At 36.0% G+C, this 13657-nt stretch overlaps 1 protein-coding gene across 1 annotated transcript in view; it reads left to right on the top strand.

Annotated features, from left to right (window-relative positions):
* LONP2 (lon peptidase 2, peroxisomal) overlaps positions 1 to 13657 on the top strand; it is a 100133-nt gene that overhangs the window by 46763 nt on the left and 39713 nt on the right. The window contains exons 9-10 of the mRNA XM_045806729.2: positions 10083 to 10233; positions 13166 to 13292. Coding sequence (XP_045662685.1) covers positions 10083 to 10233; positions 13166 to 13292 — 278 coding nt within the window. The remainder of the gene's footprint in view (positions 1 to 10082; positions 10234 to 13165; positions 13293 to 13657) is intronic.

Consider the following 13657-nt stretch of genomic DNA (forward strand, 5'->3'; position numbering starts at 1 on the left):
GAATTTTAGGATCAGCTTGTCACTTTCTACAAAAAAGGCAACTGGATTTTGATAGGGATTACTTTGAATCTATAGATCATTTTAGGGAGTATTGCCATAGCAATAATAGTAATTCTTCCAATCCATGAACATAGGAGTCTTTCTGTTTATTTAGGTCTTCTTTAATTTATTTCAACAATGTTTTGTGGTGTGTTTTTTTAATTTTTATTTTTTTTGTTTAAATTCAGTTAATTAACATATAGTGTATTATTAGTTTCAGAGGTAGAGTTCAGTGATTCATCAGTTGTATGTAATACCCAGTGCTCATTACATTATGTGCCTTCCTTAATGCCCATCACCCAGTTACCCCATCCCCCCACCCCCTGCCCTCCAGCAACCCTCAGTTTGTTTCCTACGATTAAGAGTCTCTTATGGTTAGTCTCCCGCTCTGATTTCATCATTTTATTTTTCCCTCCTTTCCCCTCTGCTCCTCTGTTTTGTTTCTTAAAGTGGTTTTTGAATATATAAATCTTACGGTCCTTTTGTAAAACTTATCTTAAATGTTTTATTCTTTTTTATACTATTGGAAATTGTTTTTTTCATGTCTTTTTCAAATTGTTTGTAGCTTGGGTAAAGAAATACAATTGATTTTTGTATATTGGTCTTATATGCTGTAACCTTTCAGAACCTGTTTATTAGTTCTAGTAGTTTCTTCAGTGGATTCCTTAGGCTTTCCCATGCCCAAGGTCATATAATATACAAATAGAGATACATTTACTTCTTTCCAGTTTTAATACCTGGATACATTTTTTTTCCTACTTGCCCTGGCTAGCACCTCCAGTATGATGTTGAATAGAAATGGCAAGATCTGCTCAGATTTTCTATTACTTCTTGATAGAAATTACTTTGAATAGTTTGTGTCTTTCTAGGAATTTTTCCATTTCATTTAGGTTACTGAATTCGTTGGCATACAGTTGTTCATAGTATACTCATGTATTTTTTATTTCTATAAGGTTGATAGTAATGTGGCCGGATTCATTCCCGATATTAGTAATTTGTGTACTCTTCCTGCTTTCCTTAGTCAACATGGCTAAATGTTTGTCAATTTTGTTGAACTATTCAAAGAGCCAGGTTTTGATGTATTGGCTTTCTCAGTTGCTTTTGTCTGTACTGTTTTGTTTATTTACTCTCTAATTTTATTATATCCTTCCTTCTGCTTTCTTTGTGTTCAGTTTGCCGTTCTTTTTCTAGTTTCTTAAGGTGGAAAGTTAGGTTATTGGTTTGAATTTTTTTAATATATGCTTTTGCAGCTGTGAATATTCTTATAAGCACCACTTTAACTGCATCTCAACTTTTAGTAAGTTACATTTTTGTTTTTATTCATCTCAAAATATTTTCCAACACCCCTTGTGATTTCTTTTTGACCCTTTGGTTATTTAGGGTTTAATTTCATATTTTTGTGAATTTCCAGTTTTTTTCCTTACTCATTTCTGATTTCATCACATTGTGGCCAAAGATTATACTTTGTATGATTTCAATTCTTTGAAATTTCGATGTTTATTTAATGGCCTTGTTTATGCTCTGTCCTGGAGAATGTTCCATGTGCACTTGAGAAGAATGTGTATACTACTGCTGTTGTTGGATGGATTGTTCTCTAGATGTTTGTTATGTCTAATTGATTTATAGTATTGTTCAAATCTTCTATATCCTTGTTGATCTTTTCCTAGTTGTACCTATTATTGGATATATAGAGAGAAGACTTAGATATGGATAGTCTATATCCATATATAGATATCTAGATATATCCATTTGAAGAGATTTATTATAAGGAATCAGCTTATGCAATTATGGAGTCTGGGAATTCCAAAATCTGCAGTGTGGACTGGCAAGCTCAAGACCCAGGAGAACTGACGGGCAGATGAAGTTCAAAGGCAGTTTGCTGGAGAATTTTCTCTTGCTCCAGGAGACCAGTCTTTTTGTTCTATTGAGACCTTCAGCTGATTAGATGAAGCCCCTCCATAAGGTAGAGGCCAGTCTACCCAAAGTTCATTGATTTCAGTGTTAATCTCATCCAAAAACACTCTCCAAATTGACACATAAAATTAAACATCATAAATAACATATAAAAACTTAGCTTCAGTAAGTCCCCCTTTCCTCTGTCCTCCTTTATACGGCTATACCATACATAATATATCTCTACATTGTAAGCCTATCAACACAGTAATGTACGGTTGATTCTCATTATTGCCATAGTTGTGTTCTGTAAAATTGCAGCAAATACTGAATTAGTGAATACTGAATTATTGCTCTGAGGAGAAATAGGCTTCTTTGACAATCAGTTTGTCAGTTGATCAGTACATAACCTGGTTTTATTTGTGTTTCTGTTTAAAGTTGCCTTATTTAATATGTATTGTTCGTTCATTAACATTGAACTCATGACCATCAACACTATAACTCATGCCTAAATGAAGCTTATATAACACATGTATTTTCGTCCATAAGGCTTGTCACAGCCTTGCACTTACAAACACTAGACAGCACTTAAGTACTGCTTTAGGGGGTCTTTTAAACAGCAAAATCGCTAATGAAAAGGACAGAAATGCAAAGACATGGCACTAAATAGGCTGCAAGAAGGATACTTGTTTAGAGTATGAGAACTGTAACAAGAAGGCAGGGCCTCATCTTGTTTGACCTCAGCTGGGAACATCCACCTTGGGCTTTGTGTTTTCCTGTGTCTGCAAATGACTACAGAAGCACCACAAGTATTAATTTTTGAGTTATAAATAAATTCTAGGCAAATTTGCAAATGCAGAAGCCATGAATAATGAGAACCAACTGTAATTAATTGCTTTGTGAAGTCTTTTGAATCAGATAAGAGAAGGTCAGAGTTACAAACGAAAAATACGTTTGTAGTGTCTTTTATATTTACCAGTGTAATTATTTTAACTGGTGTTCTTTGTTTCGTTGTGTAGGTACAGCTTAGGGTCCTTTCACTTTAGCCTGTAGTATTTCTTGTAGTGTGGTCTGCTAGCTATAAATTCTGTCAGTGTTTTTTTTATCTGGGAATACCTTAATTTCCCCTTTATTTTTGAAGGATAGTTTTGTCGGATATAGAATTCTTGGTTGACAGATTTTTTTTCTTTTAGCATTTACAGTATTTCCTTTACTGCTTTCCATCCCTCATGGTTTCTAAGGCAAAGTCAGCTATTAATCTTATGGAGGATTCCTTGTGTTTAATGAAAGCGGTATTTTCTTTCATTGCTTTAAAGAATCTTTTTCTTTGTCTTTTTACAGTTTGACTGTGATAGGTCTAGGTTTTAATCTGTGCACCTATATCACTTTTGTTGAGCTTTGTAGATGTGTAGATTACTGGTTTTCATCAGATTGGTAAGTTAATGGCTATTATTTTTTCAGATATTCTTTATGCCCCTTTCTCTTTCTCTTTTTCTCAGACTGCCATTATGAGTATGTTGGCAATCTTTATAGTGTCCGATAGATCTCTGAGGCACTGTTCATTTCTTTGCATTCCTTTTTCTTTCTGTTCACCAGACCGGACAATCTCAGTTGACCTGTCCTCTTGATTCTTATTTCTGTCAACTGAAATTGCTGTTTACATTTAGCCCCTGTAGTGAATTTTTTGCTACTGTATTTTTCAACTCTCAGATTTCTACTTGCTTCTTTTTTAATAATCCCTGTCTTTTTATTGATATTTTCTCTTTGTTGAGACATCATTCACATAGTTTCCTGTAATTCTTTAGGCATGATTTCCTTTAGCTTTTGCCTTTTAGGTTCAGTAAAATACACATAAAACTTGCCTTCTCACCGTTTTTAAGTGTACAGTTCAGTAGTGTTAGGTATGTTCACAGTAACGTGCAGCCAGTCTCTAGAACTCTATCATGTTGAAAAACTGAACCTCTGTATTCATTAAACAACAATTCTGCATTTCTCACTCAGCTGCTAGCCACTGCTATTCTTTCTGTTTCTGTAACTTTGATTAATCTATATCCCTTATTAAGTGGAGTCATAGAGAATTGTCTGTTCGCAGTTGGTTTATTTTGCTTTGCATAATGTCTTCAAGATTCATCCATGCCATTGCATTGGTTTTTGAACATATGTGTAATAGCTGGTTTAAAATCTTTATCTAAGAAGTCCAAACATCTGGGTTTCTTCAGGGACAGTTCTATTCACTGCTCTTGTGTGTGTGTGTGTGTGTGTGTGTGTGTGTGTGTGTGTGTGGTTTTCTTTTCTGTTTTTAAACCATACTTTTGTGTTTTTTTGTGTGCCTCATAATTTCTTTGTTGAAACTGAACAAATAAGTATTACAGTTTAAATAATGTAATCAGACCCCTGCATACACAAGGTGGTGGTGGTGGTGCTGTTTGTTTGTTCAGTGACTTTCCTGATCTTTCTGTAAAGTCTGTATTCTTTGTTGTATGTGGCCACTGAAGTTACTCAGCATCTTTATTGGTCATCTAGTAATTGGACAGAGATTTCTTTAAGCACTTGAACCCAGAGGTCTTCCACTCTTTGTCAAAGGCTCTGTGTGTGCTTGTGGAGGTATGCCATGAACCTTGGGCAGATACTTTACAACTGTGCCTTAGCTATCACTTCCTGCTGGTACGCAGCCCCAGCGTCTGCCAGAGGTGAGCTTTTAGGGCCATCTCTGATCTTCCCTTATCACACTTACAGTCCTGTGTGTGTGCATGACCTTCAGGATTCCCTGGGATATTTCAGAGTTTTTTAAAGGCTTCCATGAATATCGCATTCCCCGGGTTTTCCTTTTAAGGTTTTTCATCAGCCTGTTGTTAGCCCCAGCTGGTATCATGGCCTAAGGTAGCTGCAATGTTAAACACTTGCCTCTGGTTGTTTTTGACAGATGCCCCAGGGATAGGGCTGTTCACACAGAGAGTTCTCTGAGTCAGGTCAAATACAGATAAATCCTGACAATGGGGCTCTTCCAAGGAACTGCCCAATAGGCCAGATGGTGACAGTTGTTTGGGGAAAAGGCATTTGGGGAGTTCTAATCCTCTTCTGCCCCCCCCCCCATTTTTGCTAGGCTACTGGTTTTCACAGCTGTTGTGGGACTAGTTTTTCATTGCTGTTAGGGAGAGGCAGAGCTCCGTAATTCCTTATGCTGCCATTCTAGTGGAAGTGCTTCTTCATACATTTAGTTTTAATTCTGTGCGTAAATGTGTCATTGCTCTGATCCTTTTATTACTAATCTATTGTTTAGATGGAATACATCTTCAGATTACTTCTTCCAGGGATTTGTGTGTAAGTTATGTTTTTGAGGTCTTTTATATTTGCTAACATGTCTTTGTTTGCACCTGTAATCTTCATACCTTTTGTTCACATATTTTGTCAGTAAAAATTTTTGAAAATCTATCTGTATATATACAAATATATATATAACAAACAAATGTTTGTGATAATAAGATATCATAGACTGGATGACTTTCATTTTTTTAAATTATGTTATATTAGTCACCATACAGTACATCGTTAGTTTTTGATGTAGTGTTCCATGCTTCATTGTTTGCGTATAACACCCAGTGCTCATTGCAATATGTGCCCTCCTTAATACCCGTCACTGGGCTAGCCCATCCCCCTACCCCGCTCCCCTCTGAAACCCTCAGTTTGTTTCCCAAAGTCCGTATTCTCTCATGGTTCATCTCCCCCTCTGATTTCCCCCCCTTCATTTTTTCCCTTCCTTCTCCTGATGGCCTCCATGCTATTCCTTATGTTCTATATATAACTGAAACCATATGATAATTGTCTTTCTCTGCTTGACTTATTTCACTTAACATAATCCCCTCCAGTTCTATCCATGTTGATGCAAATGGTAGGTATTCATCCTTTCTGATGGCAGAGTAATATTCCATTGTATATATGGGCCACATCTTCTTTATCCATTTGTCTGAGGCTGGATGACTTTAAAAAAAAACAAACCCAGAAATTTATTTTCTCACAGCTCTGGACTCTGGAAGTCCAAGATCAAGGTGTTGGCTGGTTTGATTTCTCCTGAGGTCCCTGTCTTTGGCTTGCAGACTGCTGCCTTCTCATTGTGTCTGTGTCACATGGTCTTTTCTCTATGCCCATGCATCCCTAGTCTGTCTGTCTGTCTTTCTGTCTGTCTCTCTTCCTCTTCTTATAAAGGATACCAGTCATAATGGATTAGGGCCCCACCCTTATGATCTCATTTAATCCTAACTATCTCCTTAAAGACCCGGTTCCAAATACAGTCATATTAAGGGGACACAATTCAATCCATAGCGAAGAATATATATGTAATATACATATAACATGTATGTACCACTGTACTAATGTTATATACTCATATTCGTAACAGTGAATTTTAAAAGGTAATTATTATATTTTTAATGACAATGTATTCTAGTTGTATCATTGTTTTTATTTCATAATTTGGCTATCAAAGCTTATTCAAGAAATAAAAGTGTCTCTGTCACTTTCTTATTCACATCTTTGCCTCTAGTAAATAATATTTTGCAAGAATCTTTTAAAACTCCATTTATTCATTCATTTCTAATTGATAAAACCATTTAATCAGACTTACAGGGACTGCAGTACACTGTAAGTACAGTGCAAGCAGGTAAGTCAGGGCACCACAGCCAGCCCTTTCACACTATGAAATTTCCACTCTTAGGACATCTCCTAATGTGATGTGTGCTCCCAGTGAGGGTATTACTTCCATTTTGTACATTAAATATTTTAAAAAGGAATTTCTTTCTGGATTTAACTGTATTTCTTTCTGGTTTATGGATAAAGATGAATATATAATACTAATATTGTCTGCTTGCACCATGGTAAGTCATTTTAAATGTTCCACTTTTGTGACCATTGGCCTAAACACAAAATAAAATGTCGTCACAATTGGGTGGTGGGTTCATGGGTGTTCATTTCTTATGCTTCATGTCTTATGTGTATTATATATATTCTGTGTTTTAAGGATTTTAGAAATATTTTAAACTAGTCATAATTTTGCTTGAGAATTCTATATTTCAATAGTAGTCTGTCATTTATTATTGCACAAGAGGAGTCTGATAAGGCTTTTCAATCCATAGTGTTGGACCTTCCAGAATATTTTCTTGGTTATTTCTTTAATTATACTGTATTTTAGATTTGTTGAGACCTTTTCTGTAGTTATGTCAATTAGCTGTGAATTAGATATCTTTATTTTTTACATTTCTATCCCCTTATATAGCTTTAGTGCCTTTTTCTCCAATGTTCTGGATGTTTTTTTCACATTTGTCCTTATCAGTTACTTAATTTCTATAGTATTAATTATGTGTGACTTCCAGACTTGATTTTAGTTGTTTTATTTTACTTTATGTTTTACTTTTTGTTCTGGAAAATTTCAACCATAATGAAAGTAGAGAAAATAGTATAATGAACCATATAAACTCAGCGTTCATCCTTAACAATTATCATCTCAGGGTCAATCTTATTTCATCTATTCCTACCCATTCTCCCCAGCCCTGCTTCTTTTTATTTTAAACCAAATTTCAGACATCATATCTTTTCATAAATATTTAGTATCTGTCTCTAAAAGATGCAGACTTTTAAAAAAATACAACCATATTGTCATACCTAAAGATGACAGTTACCTAGTCATCTCTAATGGGTGGAGTGTACTGCTGGATTGCCTATGAACATTTGTAGTTGTCTTGCCAGAAATTATTAGTGAAGAACAGTTCTCAGCATACACCCCTCCCAATAGTTTATTCCACCTCTGATTTCATGATCCTAGGAATAAAGTGTCATATCATGGCTATTTCCATTTCCAGTCAGACTGTGTAGGTAGGAATTATAGTCCTAGGATGGATGTAGAAAAACTTTTGAATGAGAAGAGAGAAAAAACAGCTCTAGCTGCTCTCCAAAACAGCTCCTGTTTGTGGATGAGTTGGTCCACGGAAGCCTTGGGTCTCTAAAGTTCAGGGGAAAAGCAGAGGTTTGATGGCTATAAAGTTCTCACTGTGGGGCGTCTGGATGGCTCAGTCAGTGAAGTGTCTGCCTTTGGCACAGGTCATGATCTCTGGGTCCTGGGATAAAGCGGCTCAGCGGGGAGTCTGCTTGTCCCTCTCCTTCTGCTGCCCCCCTTCCCACGTGTGCTCTCTCTCTCTCAAATAAATAAATAAAATCTATGAAAATTCTTACCGTAATTTTTATCTCTCCAAGGACTCACCTATGTACCCTACGGTGTCATCTGAATAGTGATTACTAGAAATTATTTTTATCTGGCTATTGATCAATGTTTCTGCACTTGATGCTAGCCAAAAGGCCAAGAAGCGATTGATCAGTGTTTCTGATGTTTTTTAAACTCTGCATGTTCTTTTGTGTTTTCCTAAGTAAAAGGCAGAGGCAAGCAAATTGAGCATTACTGGTTTTCTCTTCTTAGAACCCAGATGTCCTATGATGCATTTTTTAAAGACCTCATTCATAGTTCAGAATCATTCATTTATTAATTTTCCTACTTTCCTTAAACCCCATTGTCTTTTAATTTTAAGAGAAGAAAATTACTTCACTTGGACAGGTCTCACAGCCATTTCTAAAACTTATCCAACATGTATTAGATTTAATTAGAGCCATTAAAGAATAGGTTTTTATTTAACTAGATAATGGATTTAACTAAGATTGCCCTATTTTCATACATTGATTAACAGTTTTCAGGTAATTGGTAGACAGTAAGATTACTCTTAACCAGTTCTGTACTGTACACAATTAGTATGGTCTTTGATGTCTCAAAAGTACCTTATTTTTATAAGGTTAAACATTATTAAGTCTTATGAAAATATGAATAGAACTTTCTGAGAATTGTCTTCTAGATAAACACTGAGTTTCCAGTAATAATGAATATTTACCAAATTCAGGATTCTCTGTAAAGGCCTTTGAATTAAGACTAACTTGTAGATATGTTTACCAATAAGGAAAGCTTAGAAAGGAAATCAGCAGCAGGGAAGAGCTGGTGCTGTGGTAAAATTCTCATTGGTAAATATTTTAGTCCATTTACTTCCTTTTTGAATATGTATGTCAACCCTGTTTATATTTATACTAATCTAGTGTAAATGAAAGTGATAATATGTTAAAGATTTAGAACACGTAGAAGGCACCAAGTCCTGTGTAGACCTCTCCACAGAGAGTGCCTGTGACTTGGAGCATTTGAGCAATAACCTAAAGAAGATACATTCTTTCATATCCAGTTCAACATTTTAAGAATCTAATTGATTATATAATTCCTCAATTAAAATATTTTAAGAGATATGGATATTTTGTACATTAAAAATTAAAGTTTTGTTCTAACACATTTTTTTTATTTATTTTTTATTTTTTTTAAAGATTTTATTTATTCATTTGACAGAGAGACAGCCAGCGAGAGAGGGAACACAGCAGGGGGAGTGGGAGAGGAAGAATCAGGCTCCCAGCGGAGGAGCCTGATGTGGGGCTCGATCCCAGAACGCCGGGATCACGCCCTAAGCCGAAGGCAGACGCTTAATGACTGAGCCAGCCAGGCGTCCCCTAACACATTTTTTAAAAGTGAATTTTTCCTTGTGCTATATCAGAATATAGCAGCATAGCAATTTTTACTAGTTTACTCTTGTTTGGAATTCTCCTTTCAGTTAAAGACTTTATAACCAGACTTACTGATAATGTTTGAGAAGCATACTAACTTTTATGTCTTACCTACGATTTTCAAAATACAATACACATTTACTTTCTCTTTCCAAAGCGGTTAAGAGAGGATGTGTTACCAAGAGGGAAACTGGTTCTGTAGGATTGGTAACTTATTTATGACCACACAGTCAGTAATTAGTAAATAAATTTAAGAACAGAGTTTGAAGGGATAATTTTTGCTTTTTTATACTTTTATATATTTTCAAAAGTTTTGACATTGAACGCTGTAAGTATTTAGAGCATGGGGAATGTAAAGAATGGTGCTCAGGTTTTAGTGTTATCCCCGTGTTTCTCAAACTAACTATATTGAACAGAATTATCAACTCTGCTAATAGATCATGTGCATTTCATGTGTGTTTTAGCTTTCTATTGGAATTACTGAGTTTGTTTAAATGTTTATTGTTCTCTCACAGGTGTTGGATCCTGAACAAAACCATAACTTCACAGATCATTATCTAAATGTGGCCTTTGACCTTTCCCAAGTTCTTTTTATAGCTACTGCCAACACCACAGCGACTATTCCACCTGCCTTGTTGGACAGAATGGAGATCATTCAGGTCCCAGGTACCTGATTCGTAAATAAAATCAGTATTTGATAATTTTTGCCTTTCTGAGCAAAAATTTAGTTGTGCTTTAAGTTGTGCTGTGAAGTTTTGAGTAAAAAGTTGATTTGCCAGTGTATGATCTTCAAAGTTCTCAGTATGGTATAAACCAGCTTTTATGTAAATTCAGAGTCTGGAACAACACAACTTTGTTTTAACCATGACATACAAGATTATGTGTGTGTTGTGTTCTGTAAGACATCAAGAATAAAGTTCGCATAACAATTTCAGACTTAACTTAGCATTAAAAAATGATTTCCAGTATCTTAGAAAGTAAGACATTCTTCTTTGAAACAGTTTCTAAACTTACGTATTAAATAATTTTTTTTCAAAACGAGTCTGAAAACCAAAAATAGATCTTTACATGGTCAATTTAGCTTCTGGCCTATAAGATTTTTTTTTATAATAATTTTTTATTATGTTAGTCACTATACAGTATTCCTTAGTTTTTGATGTAATGTTCCATGATTCATTATTTGCGTATAACACCCAGTGCACCATGCAATATGTGCCCTCTTTAATACCCATCACCAGCCTATCCCAGTCCGCCATCCCCCTCCCCTCTGAAGCCCTCAGTTTGTTTCCTGGAATCCATAGTCTTCTGTGGTTCATTTCACCTTCTGTTTACCCCCCCCTTCATTCTTCCCTTCCTTCTCCCACCGATCTCCTTCCTATTTCTTATGTTCCATAAATGAGTGAAACCATATGGTAATTGTCTTTCTCTGCTTGACTTATTTCACTTAGCATAATCTCCTCTAGTCCCATCCATGTTGCTGCAAATGTTCTGATGGCTGAGTAATATTCCATTGTATATATGCATCACATCTTCTTTATCCATTCATCTGTTGACGGGCATCTCAGCTCCTTCCACAATTTAGCTATTGTGGACAATGCTGCTGTGAACATTGGAGTGCATCTGGCCCTTCTCTTCACTACATCTGTATCTTTGGGGTAAATACCCAGTAGTGCAATTGCTGGATCATAGGGTAGCTCTATTTTTAACTTTTTTTTAAATAATATTTTTTTATTATGTTAGTTACCGTACAGGGAAGAAGAAAGGGGGAGTAAACAGAAGGGGGAATGGACCATGAGAGACTATGGACTCTGGGAAACAAACTGAGAGCTTCAGAGGGGAGGGGGGTGGGGGAATGGGATAGGCTGGTGATAGGTATTAAGGAGGGCACGTATTGCATGGTGCACTGGGTGTTATACACAAGTAACGAATCATGGAACTTTACATCAAAAACTAGGGATGTACTGTATGGCCTATACGATTTTAAAAGTTTTTACTATGTCTGAGAAAGTGTAATCATTTATTCTTGTTAAGAATTGCATCCTAAAGAGTTGCTGAACTTTATTACATCTGGCCTCACTTTCACATAAAACTGCAGGGTGCTTTAAATTCCTCTTCTTTTTAGTTGTTTCTGCCAAGTAATCCGTATTTTTTTCTTTTTACCGTGTCTTCTCCTTTACTATAGTGTGTAAGATAAAGTCCTTTAGTTACTAACACTAAAAAACCCCAGTGTTTTCACTTTCTTTTAATTGCTTAGAATTATTTTTCCCTAGAAGAGATGAACATAAGTGGATATTTGTTAAAATGAAATAGAGAAGAATTGGAATATATTTTGATTCTAAATATAATCTAAATATGTATTTCATATTAATTTGAAATAAATTTTTACTATCAAGTGAATGATAATTGCATTTCTTAATTACCCGTGAGCCCTGCAGGTTTCGATACTTAGTTTTAAAATATGGTGGAGTAAAAAATTGCTTTGTGCAGATTTAGAAGACTAAAATAGGGGTGCCTGAGTGGCTCGGTCAGGTAAGCATCTGCCTTTGGCTCAGGTCATGATCCCAGGGTCCTGGAATGGAGCCCCATTGCGGGCTCTCTACTCAGCAGGGAGCCTGCTTTACCCTCTCCCTCTGCCACTCCCCCTGCTTGTGTTCTCTTGCTCCTGCGCTCTTTCTCTCTGTCAGATAAATAAAGAAAATCTTTTAAAAAAAGACTAAAATAAGTAATGAGACCCAATTGCTTGGAAACTCCCAATTAAGGCAGAGACTGCATAAGATACACTGACAGGAAGTGAAATAATCAGGACAGCTGCTGCACAGGTAGACATATGATGCCAGTCTCTTCCTGCAGGTTCGAGTATCCCATCTTCTACGGTTTGGGCATTTTTTATTTCCTTTTCCTACTCAAAAGCTATCTTATCAGTTCTTTTTTTTTTTTTGCTTGTTAAATGAGAAGGGGGCAATTAGCTTAAGGAGAATTTTTTCTTACAGGATTTAAAGACAAATCTATACTCCTAAGGCTTTTAAATAAATAAGAACATAAAGTCTTTTAACTATATGAATTATATATATAATTCCAATATGTATAGGAAAAAACCTCTATGGAGATGTCTTAGTTTCTGTTTTGTTGCTTCAATTTAGAGCTCCTTTGCTGCTCTTGCCTTGGAACCCACCACTGACTTACTTGAATCCTTTGTTGTTGTTGTAAATTGTTTCAGTTATGTATCAAATTATGGTAGAGACAAGAGATATATTATTTCCCTGTTAAAGAATAAAAATTCGTATTTGAGTTAATTATCTTAGAGATTTGACTGAGAGTTTTCCTCTTCCTTGAGAAATACATTAGTTAATCAAGAGACTTTCAAACCTGTGCTTAGTAAACGCTTTTTTTTTGTTTGTGGACACAGTTGGAAATTTCAACAATTACTAATTGGAGGTTAAATTTCTTTATTCTGATTATAATCTTAGTTGAAGTAACACTTAAATTCATTCTAAATCCAAGATCCATTAAATCTGCATTTGATTCATTTTTTAAGAATGTGACACTGTGGAAGCTGTGTGAATAATTAACAAAATAAGATCTCTTTTTTTTTTTTTAGGGTATACACAAGAGGAGAAGATCGAGATTGCTCACAGGCACTTGATCCCAAAGCAGCTGGAACAGCACGGGCTGACTGCGCAGCAGATTCAGATCCCGCAGGTGACTACTCTAGACATCATCACCAGGTCAGTCAGCCGTCCGAGGCCTCAGTAATGTTTGAGTCTAAAAAGGAGACAATTTTACTGGCAACTCACAGCATCCATTTCTTTCTCTCCACCAGATTCCCAGTAAGCATTCCCATAACGTGATTTACACAGGGCTCCATATTAGGCAGAAGTTCATAGGGAAAGTACTTAAAGTATCTTCATAGGGGCGCCTGGGTGGCACAGCGGTTAAGCGTCTGCCTTCGGCTCAGGGCGTGATCCCGGCGTTATGGGATCGAGTCCCACATCAGGCTCCTCTGCTATGAGCCTGCTTCTTCCTCTCCCACTCCCCCTGCTTGTGTTCCCTCTCTCGCTGGCTGTCTCTATCTCTGTCAAATAAATAAATA

Source organism: Ursus americanus, chromosome 21 (assembly GCF_024610735.1).
Source record: "Ursus americanus isolate L20-20 chromosome 21, mUrsAme1.1.p, whole genome shotgun sequence".
Lineage (NCBI taxonomy): Eukaryota > Metazoa > Chordata > Mammalia > Carnivora > Ursidae > Ursus > Ursus americanus.